We start from the raw sequence: 14,339 nt of genomic DNA on the forward strand, positions 1-14,339 counted from the left end.
TTTTGAACCTTCAAAATCCATTTTTTCTAAGTTTAGTGGGAAATCTAGCAATTAATTAAGCCATAAATTAAATAAATGGAGAAAAATAAATATCTACACATGCTAAATGTTGTGGAAATGAGGTGAAAAATTATGGGGGAGTTAAAGTGAAGTCTCAAGGTGGTGTGGACTCCTAAAATTAAGGAAAGGACATGTGCTCAAATAAAATCGAATTCCTGGCATTAAATGAGAAAGCTGCTTACTTGGAAATTCGAATTGGTGAAGTTAATGCACATTTGGGAGGATTTGGGAGAATATTTGGTGGAGAATTTTTTGGGAAATTGTCCCACATGGGTTATCATCCATATACATTTGTCATTCCATCATAAAATTCAAATTTGACACGTAAGGGAAGAAGAAAATGATGTCCACTTGCCAGAATTCGATTTTTACATTTAGCATTGGAGCTCCATTCAACAAATTCGAATTTCTCTTTGGGATTGTCACCTCATCCACTTGTTTAATCACTTCTACATTGGGATTGGCTCCCATAGCTCTATATAATAGAGCCTTGAGCTCTCATTTGTATCATATTGTTACTAGCTATTGTGCTTGCGGAAGCACTGGTGCCTTGTACACTTTCAAAAATATCGATAAAGATTTCGGGGTTTCATTCATGAGGTGTTCCTCCTTTGAGAGTGCAATGAATCGCTGATCATTGATATATTTCCTTTTGCTCATGCTTTGATCTAATTTGTTTCCATATGCTCTTGTAGATTTGTTAATATAGAGCTATCTTGCATTGACATTTTATTTAGAAGTATGCTCTAGGTATAAAATGCTATAGTTGGTTTTAAATTGATCTCTAGAGTTTCTTATCATTGTTTATTGCTAAATCTATATGGAACTAATTCTTGATTGAAGTTTTGTAGAGAGAACATCTTGTTGGGATCACAAAATCAAACGTGAGGGTAAGTCTTTGGAGAGACTAGCCCACTCTTGATACATTCTTAAAGGAGTTCTCATTTGTTCTTTGAGTCTTCATAGTCTTATCTTACAAAGTGGTTTTGCAGGGGTTTTTGGAACATAGCTTGTACACAAACAGAGTACTTCTAAATATAAATCTCTTTTAAAAAAACATTGTACTTCATTTCTTTCATTTGCTATCTAAAAGCTTGAAGATGACTAAGCAATGACGAGAGTTTACTCTCACTCTTTAGCTTTTAGCCTTTTGTGAATTATAATTGTACATATACATTTTATCTTGCTGATTTTTCCATTAACACTTAACTTATTTTGCAGCCATTGTTTGGATTGTTTGCTAACTCTTGTGTGGCAGGTTTTGAAGAGCAACTTCCCGCAACATCTAACAAGAGTTTGCAAGATCTTTGGCAAGTGGCGGGGGTTCAATTTCCAAGGATGCCATGAGCCCTTTTGAGGCTTATTTTGGTTAAAGTCGAGTTCACTAGAGGGTTGCCCATTTTCCTCTCTAAGTCGTGGGCATTTGGAGGAAACTTTTACCTTGTTTCCCTTGCATAAGTTTTGTGAAATCTTGTCATTACTTTCTCAAGAAAAGAGGTCTAGTGTCCAAGTTTCCAGCAATTATTGTGAAGACTCTCCTTGAAGTTTAGTTGAGGACTTTGAAGGGTCCTCTTCTCATTGTAATATTAATAAAAGGTCTAATTTGCTTGTGGGAGCTTGGGATTTCTCCCATGGTATCGTATCTCCCCATTTAGAGGGAGGCTTCTCTTGGGTGTATTGACATTTGCATGGTTTAAGCTTTCATACTTCATTCATTTACATTCATGCTTTATTTGGGAATTAACACAACCTCACTTTCACATTTTATTAAGTTAAAGTTGTTACAATTTCATTTGAGCTTTTTTGCATTTTCTATTTCATTGTTGCTTGAAGCTACAAGCTTACACTTTACCTTGGGCAATTCACCATTTACATGCAAGCATTTTATATTCTTAACAAACTTTGATTCCTTTCCATTTACCTTGGTAAATTGTTTCATGAGCACTTGAATGCATGCTTCATTTTTATGCTACATTATTATCTTGAATATTGGAGCAATTTATTGTCATTGTCTATTTGAAACAAATTTTACTTTCAAGCAAATTACTTGTATCATTTTAATTCATTGATGAGACACATGCAACACTCGTAAGCTAATTTTATTCCTCCAATTGAGTTTATAATTGCAATTTATGTTGAACACTATTTCGTTTTCAAGCATTGCAAATCAATTTCTCTTTTGGGGAAAAAACTTACATGCATTTCATCTAGGCATTTTAGTATAGGAAGGCCTCAAGCCTCATTAAAATTTTACCTCCAACACAAGTTGGTTGAAGTAGACATCTTAGGGATCCTCTACTCCTCTATTGACTCCTCACTGTAGATTTATATTTTTGGGCAAGGGTGAGGTCTGAGGATTGAAGAGTTAAATTGTAATTTTGTTGTAGAGATAATTAATAAAATTAACCAAGACCACTTTCCATTACATTTAGTTTACTCGTCTCTTGATGATTTGAGTTTTCATATGTAAAGTCCATTCCAAAAGAAAGTATTGTAATCCTTTCGAACAAGTGCTTTATTTTCATGCTTAAAGTCTAATTGCATATTGATGTCTTGGTTTAACACTTCTTTTCTTTTACATTTCCAAGTTAACTACTAATTTTTGGGTTTTGGCAAGATATGTTTCACATGTTTTGATTTATAAAGAGTATTATCTCAAAAACATTTTGTATTTTACATATCTTTTGCTAACAATTTTTGTTTACATTTTAGGGTTACTTTGCTTTATCTTTTGAGAGCATTGCATTTTACTTTGAGCAAATATATCTTTAAATTGTTGAACAAATACCTTATAAGACACTAATTTTATGGTTTTTGTCATATTGATGATTGGCATTGTTATTTCAAGTTTGCTCACTTCATATTTGCTCATAAATCCTTAAAAGTAATCCATTTTCACTATAACGCTCTCCTAGAAACTCACATCTTTTAATTTAATTTTTCATTAGGGACTATCCCCTTTAGCTAACCTAGGAGATAGCTCAAATGGAGAGAGTCGGGGATTAGTGTGATAGCCCCTTCTCTGAGTTCCCTGCCACCAACCACACCTTGTGGGTTGAAGACTTCTCACTAACTTGTAGGTAGGTGCAGGCGGTGGGGTCAATAGGCTCTATTGGAAATCATCCCCATTGTAGCTTAATTTACCTTGCAACTTTAAATCTTCCTTAGGAGAGACCCTCTCTTTATGGCATCTCCAACCTTTGTCCTCTGTGTACGTCAAAATACAAAATCCTTGGAAAAGTAAAGCCCCCCTTCGAAGTATTTTAAAGCCCTTGGATTGATTCACTTGCAAAACCAAAACAAACAAGTGAGAATACTCTAGTTGCTTGCCTCTACGTAGCATATTAGCTCCTCAATGGCAGAAAACTTAGTCTTAGGATGAATTTAATTATTAGCAATGAAGAAATTAGATAAAAATAATTCCCATTAGCAATAGCAAGAAAAATAACATTAACAAAAACCACTCTACAATTATAAAAAGTGTACAAAATTTTGCTAAATAGATGAGCTTTTTTATTAGGTAGCACTTGTCTCAAGTGAACAAGAAAAATTTACGAATGAAGAGAGGCTACCCTTTTGTAGAGAAAATTATAACGACTAGTTTGACTCTTCCTAAATAGAATGTTGCTAGTCATCCACATGTTGGAGACTTAGTAAATTAATTCATAAAAAATTACAATATAATTTTTAATTTGCCCACTAAGGGGTTGGCTTGGACGAATTTCCACAATTTAGCTTAAAATTTCCTTTGCGCATGGTCCATTGGTCAACCAATTGGTCCACCAGGTCTCCAATGGTTAGTTAGACTCTCTTGTTAATCTAGGTTGTCATTGATGTCAATATGGCAGTGTTTGTGATGGCAAATTCTTGTGGCATGTGTGGTTGTCCATTGATGCCCATTGATCATAATACCGCTCATGGAGGATCTAAGGATTGAATACAGACATAATAGAAACAGTGGAACCAAGGAGGAAAGATATCGGATGCCATCATAAGAGGAGAGAGAGTAAAGAGGAGAAGCCATCGTGAAGCCAAAGAGTAAGATGAAGAGTTTATCGAAAGCCATCAAAGAAGCAAGTTATAGGAGCAAGAGAAGCAGGTTATCGCATATGCCCAAGGGTAAGTGTTATCGGAAGAACAAAGAGCAACAACGATATCAGAGGAGTAAAGAAGAAAACATCAGAGGAGCCATATCGGAAGTATCGCATGTAATATATGCCCAAGAAGAGAATTTATATCGGAGGAAATTTATTGGCGATTCTATTATATTAAGTTATGTAAACACTGCTCAAATCCCCGATTGCAATATAATGGAGTCAAGAAATGAACGGCGGAGATCAAACCCAAGTGCTTGCGTGTAATATTCCTAATTTGCCATGGCTAATTGGAATATTTGATTTTGTCCAAATTTTTGCCTTCTATAGTTATTTGTAAATAAAAAGTGAGGAAGGGGGACATAACTCACTTTTAGAATAAAAAGTCACTTCCTAGTAGCACAACGTTGTGACTTAAAGGGGAGCCAAGGGGGCAAAAGGGGGACACAGAAATGGAGCCCACGCAGACACATGGAGGGACTGCGCAGGAGGGAAGACACACGTGGCAAGAGGGGAATCACGCAGGAGGAGGTGAGCCTTGGGATGGAGAGAGGCAAAGGCTATAAATGAGAGAGGATCCCCCTCATTTTGATCATTCTGTTATGAGCATTTGTGATAGTCGTTTCGACTTAGAGCACGCTGGCTGTTTAGCTAGTCTGCAACATTGTTTAGTGCATTGAGTGTCTCTGTTCGGAGATCTCACCCTTAGCCCCGGGGGACTTCAAGTGCCTGCTTGGGCAAGGTATTTCCATTTGCATTTCAGCAGTAGATACATCAACATTTCAGCAGCAATTTATTAGCATTTTGGAGCACTGCGCAACATTGAGAGAGGGACGTAGTTCTGGTTTTGTGCTGGGAGGTAGAGCAAGGGGATCAACCCTTGCAGCTGGAGAGTTTTGGCAGGGGTTTCAGGCATATTTCTGGAGGGTTGCATTCAGTGGTAGCGCAAAGCACTGAGAGACTGCGCAGAACCCCAAGGGGGTGATTTTCGGGGGTCAGCCATTCAAGGAGAGCTTTCTGGGTTTTTCTGGGTTTCTTGAGTAGAGTCCGATTCTAGAGTTTCAACATTTTCTGAGGAGGAGAGCAGCCCCAAATCCTCATTTGATTTCTAGCAGCAACATAGCAGTTTCCCAGCAGCATAGCAGTTTTCCATTGTTGCCCTTTGCCTAACAGTTGTCCCCTTTAGGAATTCCCTTTAGGCCCTTGCTAGTTTCAGTGGCAACAGGGCCAAAGAATCCATTTGCAACTACTATGATAATAAGGGCGATGAGGGGTTTGAAAAACAACTCATGTGGGGAGTGATTGTTGAGCGATGGAACAATACACTCCAGCGTCCCATTCATGCTACAGGGATCTACCTGAACCCCATATTTTCTTACTCGTGTAGTTTCTTATTTGATGGTGAGGTCATGGATGGATTCTTCACTTGTGTTCAGAAGATGGTTCCATCTCCAACATAACATGCAGAAATCTCCAAAGAAATGGAGATATACAGGATGGCAGGTGGCACATTTAGATTTGACATGGCCATCCATGATAGCAAAACCAATATGCCAGGTAAGCTTTAGTTTTTTAATATTTCAATTTAAATTTCATTGTCTCTTCATACTTTGCTTGAACTTTCAAATTTCATGTTTATCTTATTTGTTGTAGATGCATGGTGGAGAAGCTATGGTGGCTGAGTACCCAATCTCCAAAGGCTTGCCATTCAAGTGCTCAACCCAACATGTAGCTCCTTCGGATGCGAGCGCAACTAGAGTGTAATTAAAAAATACACACCAAGAAGTGCAACAGGTTAAAAATATTCCAATTAATTTTTTGAATTCATTAAATAATAATTTTTTATAATTATTAATTTATGACCCTTGTACAGGTTGGAGTCCCAGTGACTTAATGACATGGTCTACGTCTACTACAATCTTTGATGGTAGGTGAGACAACTTGAGAAGACACATGGTGTGGAGGCCATCTCATTGGATGTGATTGACACCACTGCTGCATGGAGGGTTGAGGCTGAGAGGCCTTTCATGGAGTCGACACTTGATTGATTAGAGGAGGTAGTGGAGGGGGTAGAAACTACAGAGGAGGAGGAGGAGGAGCAACAGGAGGAGGAGTTGACACCACCTACCATGGTCACCAGTAGAGGACGTGGTCTACCTCATATAGCTCCTAGTTCTTTAGCTTCTAGAGCACAACAAAGTCCATTGCTAACCCCAACGCTTTCTTCATCTGGAGGGAAAGCTGTTACATTTTCTTGCAAGAGGGGCAGAGGAAATCAATAGTACTAGTTATTTGGTTCATTTCATTGTATATGATATTATGACTTATGATATGAGATACGTTATTATATCTTTTGTTGATATTTTGAGGCTGAGTCGGGACTCAGGACTTAGTATTCAGGGCATGATTCATTGTTATGTGTGATGTAACGCTAGACATGATATTACACATCTTATATATTAGTTCTCTTTTCATATTTGTGTTGATGCATTTATTTTATGTTGTGGATGCTTTAGATATTAAAAAATTTGATTTTTTTTGTATTTGCCGATTGTTACTGATCTTTCCCAATTTCTATGATTTTTTGCAATTTCGAAACCTCGCTGATTTAATCCCGATCGGCAACACTGATATATATATATATATATATATATATATATATATATATATATATATATATATATCGAGAGAGAGAGAGAGAGAGAGAGAGAGAGAGAGAGAGAGAGATGACCATGGATGAACAGTCATGTCCGTTCGCTAGGATGTAACAAAAATACAAATAGCATCAAATAAGAATATTATTATTATTGTTGTAAGTGACACTTAATTTATTATTATTATTATTATTCTTAATTTATTTATTTAATGTTATATATATGTGTCACATCCTAACTAAGAGTTGTGTCCTATCCAGTGTTGATAATATCGGTATCGGGAAAATATCGGCGAGGGTCCAAAAAATATCTTATTGGCAATATCGGCGAAAATATCGGCAAATATCGGCAAGCATAAAAAATGCATAATATATTCATTTTTTTCAGATTTTTAAACATATAAAGCAATATCAACATGAAATAAACACATTGGCACATAAATATGAAGAAAACACTGATATATATGATATCAAATAGAAATGATATATCAAAGGCGATACCAAATCCTGCTGAGCCCTGATAATTGTCCATTCAAGGACTCAAATGTGGAGAACCAATACAAAATAACATCACATATATAAAAGTATCTCATCATCATGAGTTACATGTAGCATAACAAATAAAACTAGCAGCTATCTATCTACTGCCCTCTCCCCCTTTTATGGGAAAACATGATGGGATGTTTGCCAGGCCTGCCCCTAGTAGTAGAAGGCCCTGACCCTGCCTCTGCACCTAATGTCAAATAATGAGTGCTAGGCATGGAGCTATGCTCTCCTATATCTTTAGCAGATGGTGTTGAAGCTGATGCTCCCGCAGTGTCCTCCTCCTCCTGCTCCTCCTCTAAGTGCTGCTGCTCCTCTGACTCCGAGTCCTCCTCTTGCTGCCCCTGCTCTAATGGATCATCTGCCACTGGCTCTAACGATGAAGGTGACTCCTCCAATATGGGCTCCTCAGACTCCACCCTCCACGGAGACAATACATCAATATTGTCTAAGGAAATGGCATCTGGATCCATTGGTGATTCTATTTGCCTCACTCGAAGTCGGATGTTGTAATGCACATACACCAAATCGTTGAGGCGTGCGAACTCCAACCTGTAAGAGTGTCAAAAAGAGTAATGAGTCTTGACTCTTGACTCTTGACTCTTGACACTTGAAGTTGAAGGTCATAAATTAAAAATAAAAAATTACAATAAGTGTAATTGCTCAACTGAAGGCTTGAGTTCAAAGTTATACCTGTTGCGCTTTTTGGCGTGTATTTTCTCAAATACACTCCAATTGCGCTCACACCCTGAAGAGCTACATGTTTGACTCAAGATTCGTATAGCCAATTTTTGCAAATTTGGTGCCCTTGCACCATAGCTTCGCCACCAAATATCTACAACAAAATAATGAAATAAAAAATTCAAAAACTTAAAAGTTAAAAGTTAAAACATAATTAAATTCAAATTTCTAATTTCTAATGAGTGATGACTTGTCACTTACGTGGCATGAAGAGGGCCCTTTCCCTAATGGCATCATCAAAGCCAAATAGGCCAACACAATCCTGATAACACTGTACCTCGCGATTGATTTTGCTACGAAGCTCAAGATCAGGTACCATCCTCTGAATACAGGAATGGAGCCCTTCCATCACCTCACCATCAAAATCAAAGTTGCATTTGTATGAAAATGCGGGGTTGAGGAAGAGTGCTGCTGCATGAATGGGTCGATGAAGCATCCCTGTCCACCGACTATCGATCACATCCCATAACATCATCTGCCTATCAAGGCCAACAGAGCCCTTGTTTGCATAATAGGAACGAATGGCCTCCTTGGCCCTATCCATGCCCTCATACAAATAAGGCATTGCAGGCTTCTCTCCATCCACCAATCTAAGAACCTTTACTATAGGTTCGCTAACTGCACATGCTTCTTCTACTCCACGCCAAAATGTCTCAGAGTACACCATTTTTGCAATGGCTTTCCCATCAGGTCTCCTGTTGTATCTACAATTACGCCAATCATCAGACACAAACATTTGCTTCAACTCGAACTGACATCGAAGCAAAGACTGAAGAGTAATAAAGGTTGTGGCAAAACGTGTGATGGCAGGACGTCGCAACTCCTTGTTTCTAGTGAACCTCCTCATAAGGCTAAGAACAAAAGCATGGTTATAAATAAACTTGGGGATGCTCCTAGCCATATCAACTGCCTCCTTGATGAAGGAGAGTTTCCCCATATCCTCAAGCAACAAATCAAGACAATGCGCTGCACATGGAGTCCAGAACAATGTGGGATGCCTCTCCATAAGCATTTTGCCGGCAGACACATAATTAGCTGCATTGTCTGTTATGACTTGCACCACATTCTGCACACCAATCTCCCGAATGAACACATCTAACAACTCACATATCGTTGCTGCATCTTTGATATGTTCTGATGCATCCAACGATTTAATAAACATGGTACCTTTAGGACAATGTACCAAGAAATTTAGAAGGGTCCTACCCTTCCTATCTGTCCAACCATCAGACATCACTGTGCATCCAGTGACTTCCCATGTCTTTTTCAACTCCGCCAATCTAGAGTTGCTGTCCTGTTTTTCTGCTTGAAGAATTGGCCCCCACAACTCCTCATATGTGGCACTTTTGTACCCTGGGCCCACAATAGCAATAGCATCACACATTGGCTGCCAAAATGGATTGGTTTTCGTGATGCTGAGAGGTAAGTCGCTCCAAAAAATACACCTCCCCATGACTCTATCTGCTTCTTGCTTCTCCTTTTTTTTAACAAGCGATTTTATGCCAGGTTGTGCTCCAGCGCCTGTTCGTGGAACAAAAAATGATGACCTAGCACTCACAGTAGCAGTAGCATGTGATGGTGTGCCAGTTGTGGAGCCCTTCCCACTAGGGCCACTAGGCCCACTACCCTCAACACCAAAATCAGGAGAAGATATCCCGAAAGATCTACCTGCACGTTCAGCTTTGTTTCTTTCTGCCTCTTCCTTCTTTCTGTCCTTTTCTTCAATTGCCTCAAGAGCTTTTTGTATAAGCTCCGAACTAGAAACTGTACAAAGCCCAACATCATGTCCACTGAGTCTAGCAAGATGGTATTTCAGTCGTGTAATCCCACCTGTCATCTTGTCCCCACATAATTTGCATGTAAGATATGCACGATTTGTCCCACCATCAAGGCTCCCATACTCCCAAAATGGGTCCAAGGCTTTTGGAATATTTGTATTTTGTAGTGGGCTAACTCAAACGGAAACCTAGAGCACCAAAAAAAATTTGGAATTAGTAACTTAATAAGTAATACGAAATTTTCAAATTACAAATTGAAATAACCACATCATTTTACAAAACAGTTTTAACTTGACTGTTGAATAGAAGTGTAATACAAGTTGACTGTTGAATAGAAGTGTAATACAAGTTGACTGTTGAATACTCTTGAACAAAAGAGTATGAACATGTTGTAACGTGAGGTATCCAAATGGCAAATGAAACACATAGCAAATTGGCACGGAATGAGAACAATTTCTTTCAGAATTATGCCAAGCATGGGAAAAATATATAACTGTTATAACTTATAACTTATACCACTGCTGTAGGTGCATAATGCATTATTAGACTTCATAAGTTCATAGCAGTGAGCACAGAGAAAGTTACATCTTTAACCAGCAAGGCAGGGTGCAATCTTTGAAGAAGAAGGCAGCACCTTTTGAGCTGATGGAGGGAGGATCATTAATAGCAAGGATCAAAGCCATTGTGGAAATAATTTTAGCAATGTACTTGACTGCCTTTCAAGACAACAAAGCTTGTTTATAATATATATTGATGTTACCACCAAATCATGGATTTGTTTCTTTTTCAACCTAGAAACATTTTTTTCCCCTAAACAGGGACAACTCTATGGCACTAGATTTGGGGAGCATGGGAAATGGTCATGTTTGAGTTAATAGGTGGAGTTGAGGGAGGTATTGGTCATCCTACCTTGCACCCAAGATTGGGTGCAATGATGTATGTGGTTATCGAGAAGCTTATAATCAAAATAATTGTGTAAGCAACTGTGGAATTGGTGAGTTACTCGATCATCCCTTTTGTTGTGTAACTACTAGTCATTTGTGCATTTTTTTTGAGAAAATACTACATTTATACAACAAATAATCATGTACGAACAGGAAGCAGCTATCTTATTGCATCCATCCCACATGTTGGAGTTGTGAAGAAAGGTCACATTGTTACCAGGTCTTATCTATGATTTTGTATTTTCTATATACCATTTTGCGAGGGAAGTTCCAAGGCAAAACTGAAGTCAATATTGTCATTAAAGAGGGGCCACACTTTGCCATAAGTCAGTGGATCAAAGCCCTGGAAGAATAGCTGAGTCTGGCATTGGAAAAGAGGCTGAGTTGCTCCTTTCTTAACTGGCCAAGTTTCATCTTATTAAGGGTTGGGTTCATCAGCTTGTGAGGGCTGGCCCGGCTGGGTTTCCACCACCTCTGTGGGACGAGTTCTCAGTCGAAAAAGGAGGCTGTGTTCTCTTTCTGTTGGCTACACGAAATACCTTTATTTTTGGTGGAGTTTGGGTCTCTATGGCCGAGTTCTATTCCCTAGTAGTGGCTGTGTATTCCAATGTATTTTAGGCTGAATGTTTGCTGATGTGAAGGGACTGTATTATGCACAATAGCCTGAATACATATCTGAGTTTGTAAGCTGGAAAGGAACAAGCCTTATCTGCTGTCGAAGACCAAATTTGTGAGCTGATACGTACCTGTATTGGCAAATATTGGCTTCAAAGTTCAACGTTCAAACTTCAAACCCTCGGGCCTCCTTGGCAGCAACCTTCCAGCGCTCAGAAAAAACCAAAATGACTTCACAAAGACCAAAAATCGCTTTATACAGCCCACGCGTATTGTTTTCACTTTCACCCGCGATATTTAAGGTCGTCGCGCGATATTTTCAAATATATCGCCGAAATATCGTAATTCTCGCGCGATTTTAAAAACTGGAAAATATCGCGATATTTGGTCGGCGATATTTTGTCTGGCCGAAAATATCGCGATATTTACGAATATCGCCGATATCTCAGCGATATTATCAACACTGGTCCTATCTAATGGACTTGATTGTTCAACCATGGTGATTAGCAATGCGTTGTGACATTTTCTTTTGGCCAAACATAATTTTTTGGACTTTCTCTAATTATGGTCCTTGATTGCAATATGTCCTTGGCAAAAAAAAATAAATTTCAGAATTCTATTCAAGATTCTTTTTAATTCTGTTGCTCTATGAAAAGAAAATATGCTGCAAATTAAGCAATTCAGAAATCAAGTAAAAAGAAAAAAGTGCACACAGATCGAATAATTGAGTAGCGTAAACCCTATATATATATATATAGTCATCAATTTCATTTGTTATTCCTTGATCTGCTATCTAGGAAATGTCTCCAGAATAGATCAAACGGCCAGGCATATCACTGCCATTAAGCTTGCACATCTTTGAAATTGGTGTCAACTTTGTATGGCAACGGTAACAAGGTTTCAACAATTTTAATCAAAAGTGTATCTAAACGAATCATAGAGAGCCATATTGTCAATAACTTTGAATAATGATATCCAATCCAAGACAATTGATAGTTGCGAAATCAAGAGTTGAAACTATTGTTGTATGTGCCTAATTGGAAGTTGAGGCTGTCTATCCTGATCATACTGATACTACCAGTGGCCGAATCCATGGACAACTGCACACAACAAGGAAGTTGACTTCTTAAAGGGGAAGAGATTCACCAAATAAGAATTATTGCATCTCATACCATTGCCACCCCTAAGGATATACCTGCAGCTGTTGCTATCCTGGGGTAAAATCATATGGAAAATGTCTTAGGGTGTTGAAGCTGGCAATCCAATTGCCACTGATTTGGATAATTTGCATTCACGTTTCAAGAAACAGATTGTGCTGCTGCCATTACAGTACCCCTAAAACAATGAGTTACATGGGATTCATTTTGTCAAGATGGAACGATATCCATTTGAAATATATGATAAAGACATAAAAGACATACCTTTTAAATATACAGTCGTGCTTGCTCAAAAATTACTTTATGAAAGGATAATAAAATATATGGTGATATATTGAAGATTTATATTAGGATAATAAAAAAAAGAGTGATAAAAAAGGAGATCATTGAATATTCTCACCATACAATAAAAAAGAGTCTTACTAGTACATGGGGAGAAATTTGATTCAAATATCATACAAGCTTGTATTATTACTTAGTGGAATAAGGAGGTATCAATCGCTGATGAAAAGGAGATTTTAAACAAATACGTTTAATAGTTATAGTATAATCAGAATATTCGGGTAAAAATAATAACCTCTTGCAAATCAAAATAAAAGGTTTACACCTCTTTGAGTGGTGAGTAGATCTTTAAGTATATATAATCACTTTAATATAGAAAAAGGTAATACAGCAACAATGATCCTTGGTATTTGCATACCAACTAATTATTGAATAAGAAGTCGTGAAGCACACACATATCTCAGAATATGTTTTGCTGCAACCCAATGCACATGCTGGGGCTCAACCAAGGATTGGCTCAATGTGTTCACAACATAACAAATGTTAGGCCTAGTGTTCACAAGATAGTTCAACGAGCCAATCAATTTGCGATACATAGAGGGATCAATCAAATCAGAATCACAGTCCTGGGTCTTCTTCAAATTTGTCACCGTAGGAGTGTCCATGGACTTGTAGTCCATCATGCCAAATCTCTGAAGGATTTAATAGTATATTTTCCTTGGCCAACAAAGATTCCATCAGGCTTTTGCGAAATTTCCAATTGCAAATAGTAATGCATAAGACCAGGATCCTCCTTTTCAAATTCAGAAACCAACTCCCTCTTACATTGGAAAATCAAAATTTCAGTCCCTGTCAGAAACAAATCATCTACATACAATAGCAACATCAAGGGCTCACCTTCAACAACTTTGAAATACAAGTTCCAATCAACATCACTCTTCTTGAAGCCAAGACTCAATAAATAACCATCAATGTGAGAGTACCATGCATGATGACCCTACTTCTGCTCACACAGGGCTTTCTTCAATTTGCAAACCTGGGATTCTCTATCATGGACCTCAAAACCTAGAGGTCGTTCAATATAGACTTCCTCTTCAATGAACCCATTCAGAAAAGCAGTTTTAACATCCATTTGATTCAATGTCCAACCTGTAATAGAAGCAAGAGCAATGAGAGATCTAATAGAGGCATACTTGGCAATGGAAGCAAACATGTCTTCATAGTCCTCTCCCTCTTTCTGGGAGACCCCACGAATCACAAATCTAGCCTTGTACTTTTCAACACTTCCATCAACAAAATGCTTGATTTTATAGATCCACTTTGAAGACACAACAGACTTTCCTTTAGGTCTTGGTGCAATTTCCTAAACATCGTTCTTTAATATAGATTTATATTCTTCCGTCATAACATCTTTCCAAACTTGTTCCTCAACTACTTCTTCATAGGTGGATGGCTCAAATTTAATGATCTTG

General features: G+C 38.0%; 2 protein-coding genes across 6 annotated transcripts in view; one reads left to right on the forward strand and one right to left on the reverse strand.

The window, feature by feature from the left end:
• LOC149263294 (Transducin/WD40 repeat-like superfamily protein) overlaps positions 1-14,339 on the forward strand; it is a 403,412-nt gene that overhangs the window by 130,143 nt on the left and 258,930 nt on the right. The gene's annotated exons all lie outside the window — the stretch shown is intronic.
• Positions 1-14,339, reverse strand: part of LOC149263295 (uncharacterized) — a 48,653-nt gene that overhangs the window by 34,117 nt on the left and 197 nt on the right. The window contains exons 2-6 of the mRNA XM_089448647.1: positions 13,869-14,016; positions 11,477-11,559; positions 8,293-9,225; positions 8,044-8,185; positions 7,716-7,902 (exon numbers count right to left, since the gene is read on the reverse strand). Coding sequence (XP_089304773.1) covers positions 7,716-7,902; positions 8,044-8,185; positions 8,293-9,225; positions 11,477-11,559; positions 13,869-14,016 — 1,493 coding nt within the window. The remainder of the gene's footprint in view (positions 1-7,715; positions 7,903-8,043; positions 8,186-8,292; positions 9,226-11,476; positions 11,560-13,868; positions 14,017-14,339) is intronic.

Source organism: Pinus tabuliformis, chromosome 6 (assembly GCF_031772625.1).
Source record: "Pinus tabuliformis cultivar Carrire ecotype Pingquan chromosome 6, CPIR1, whole genome shotgun sequence".
In the NCBI taxonomy this organism is placed as follows: domain Eukaryota; kingdom Viridiplantae; phylum Streptophyta; class Pinopsida; order Pinales; family Pinaceae; genus Pinus; species Pinus tabuliformis.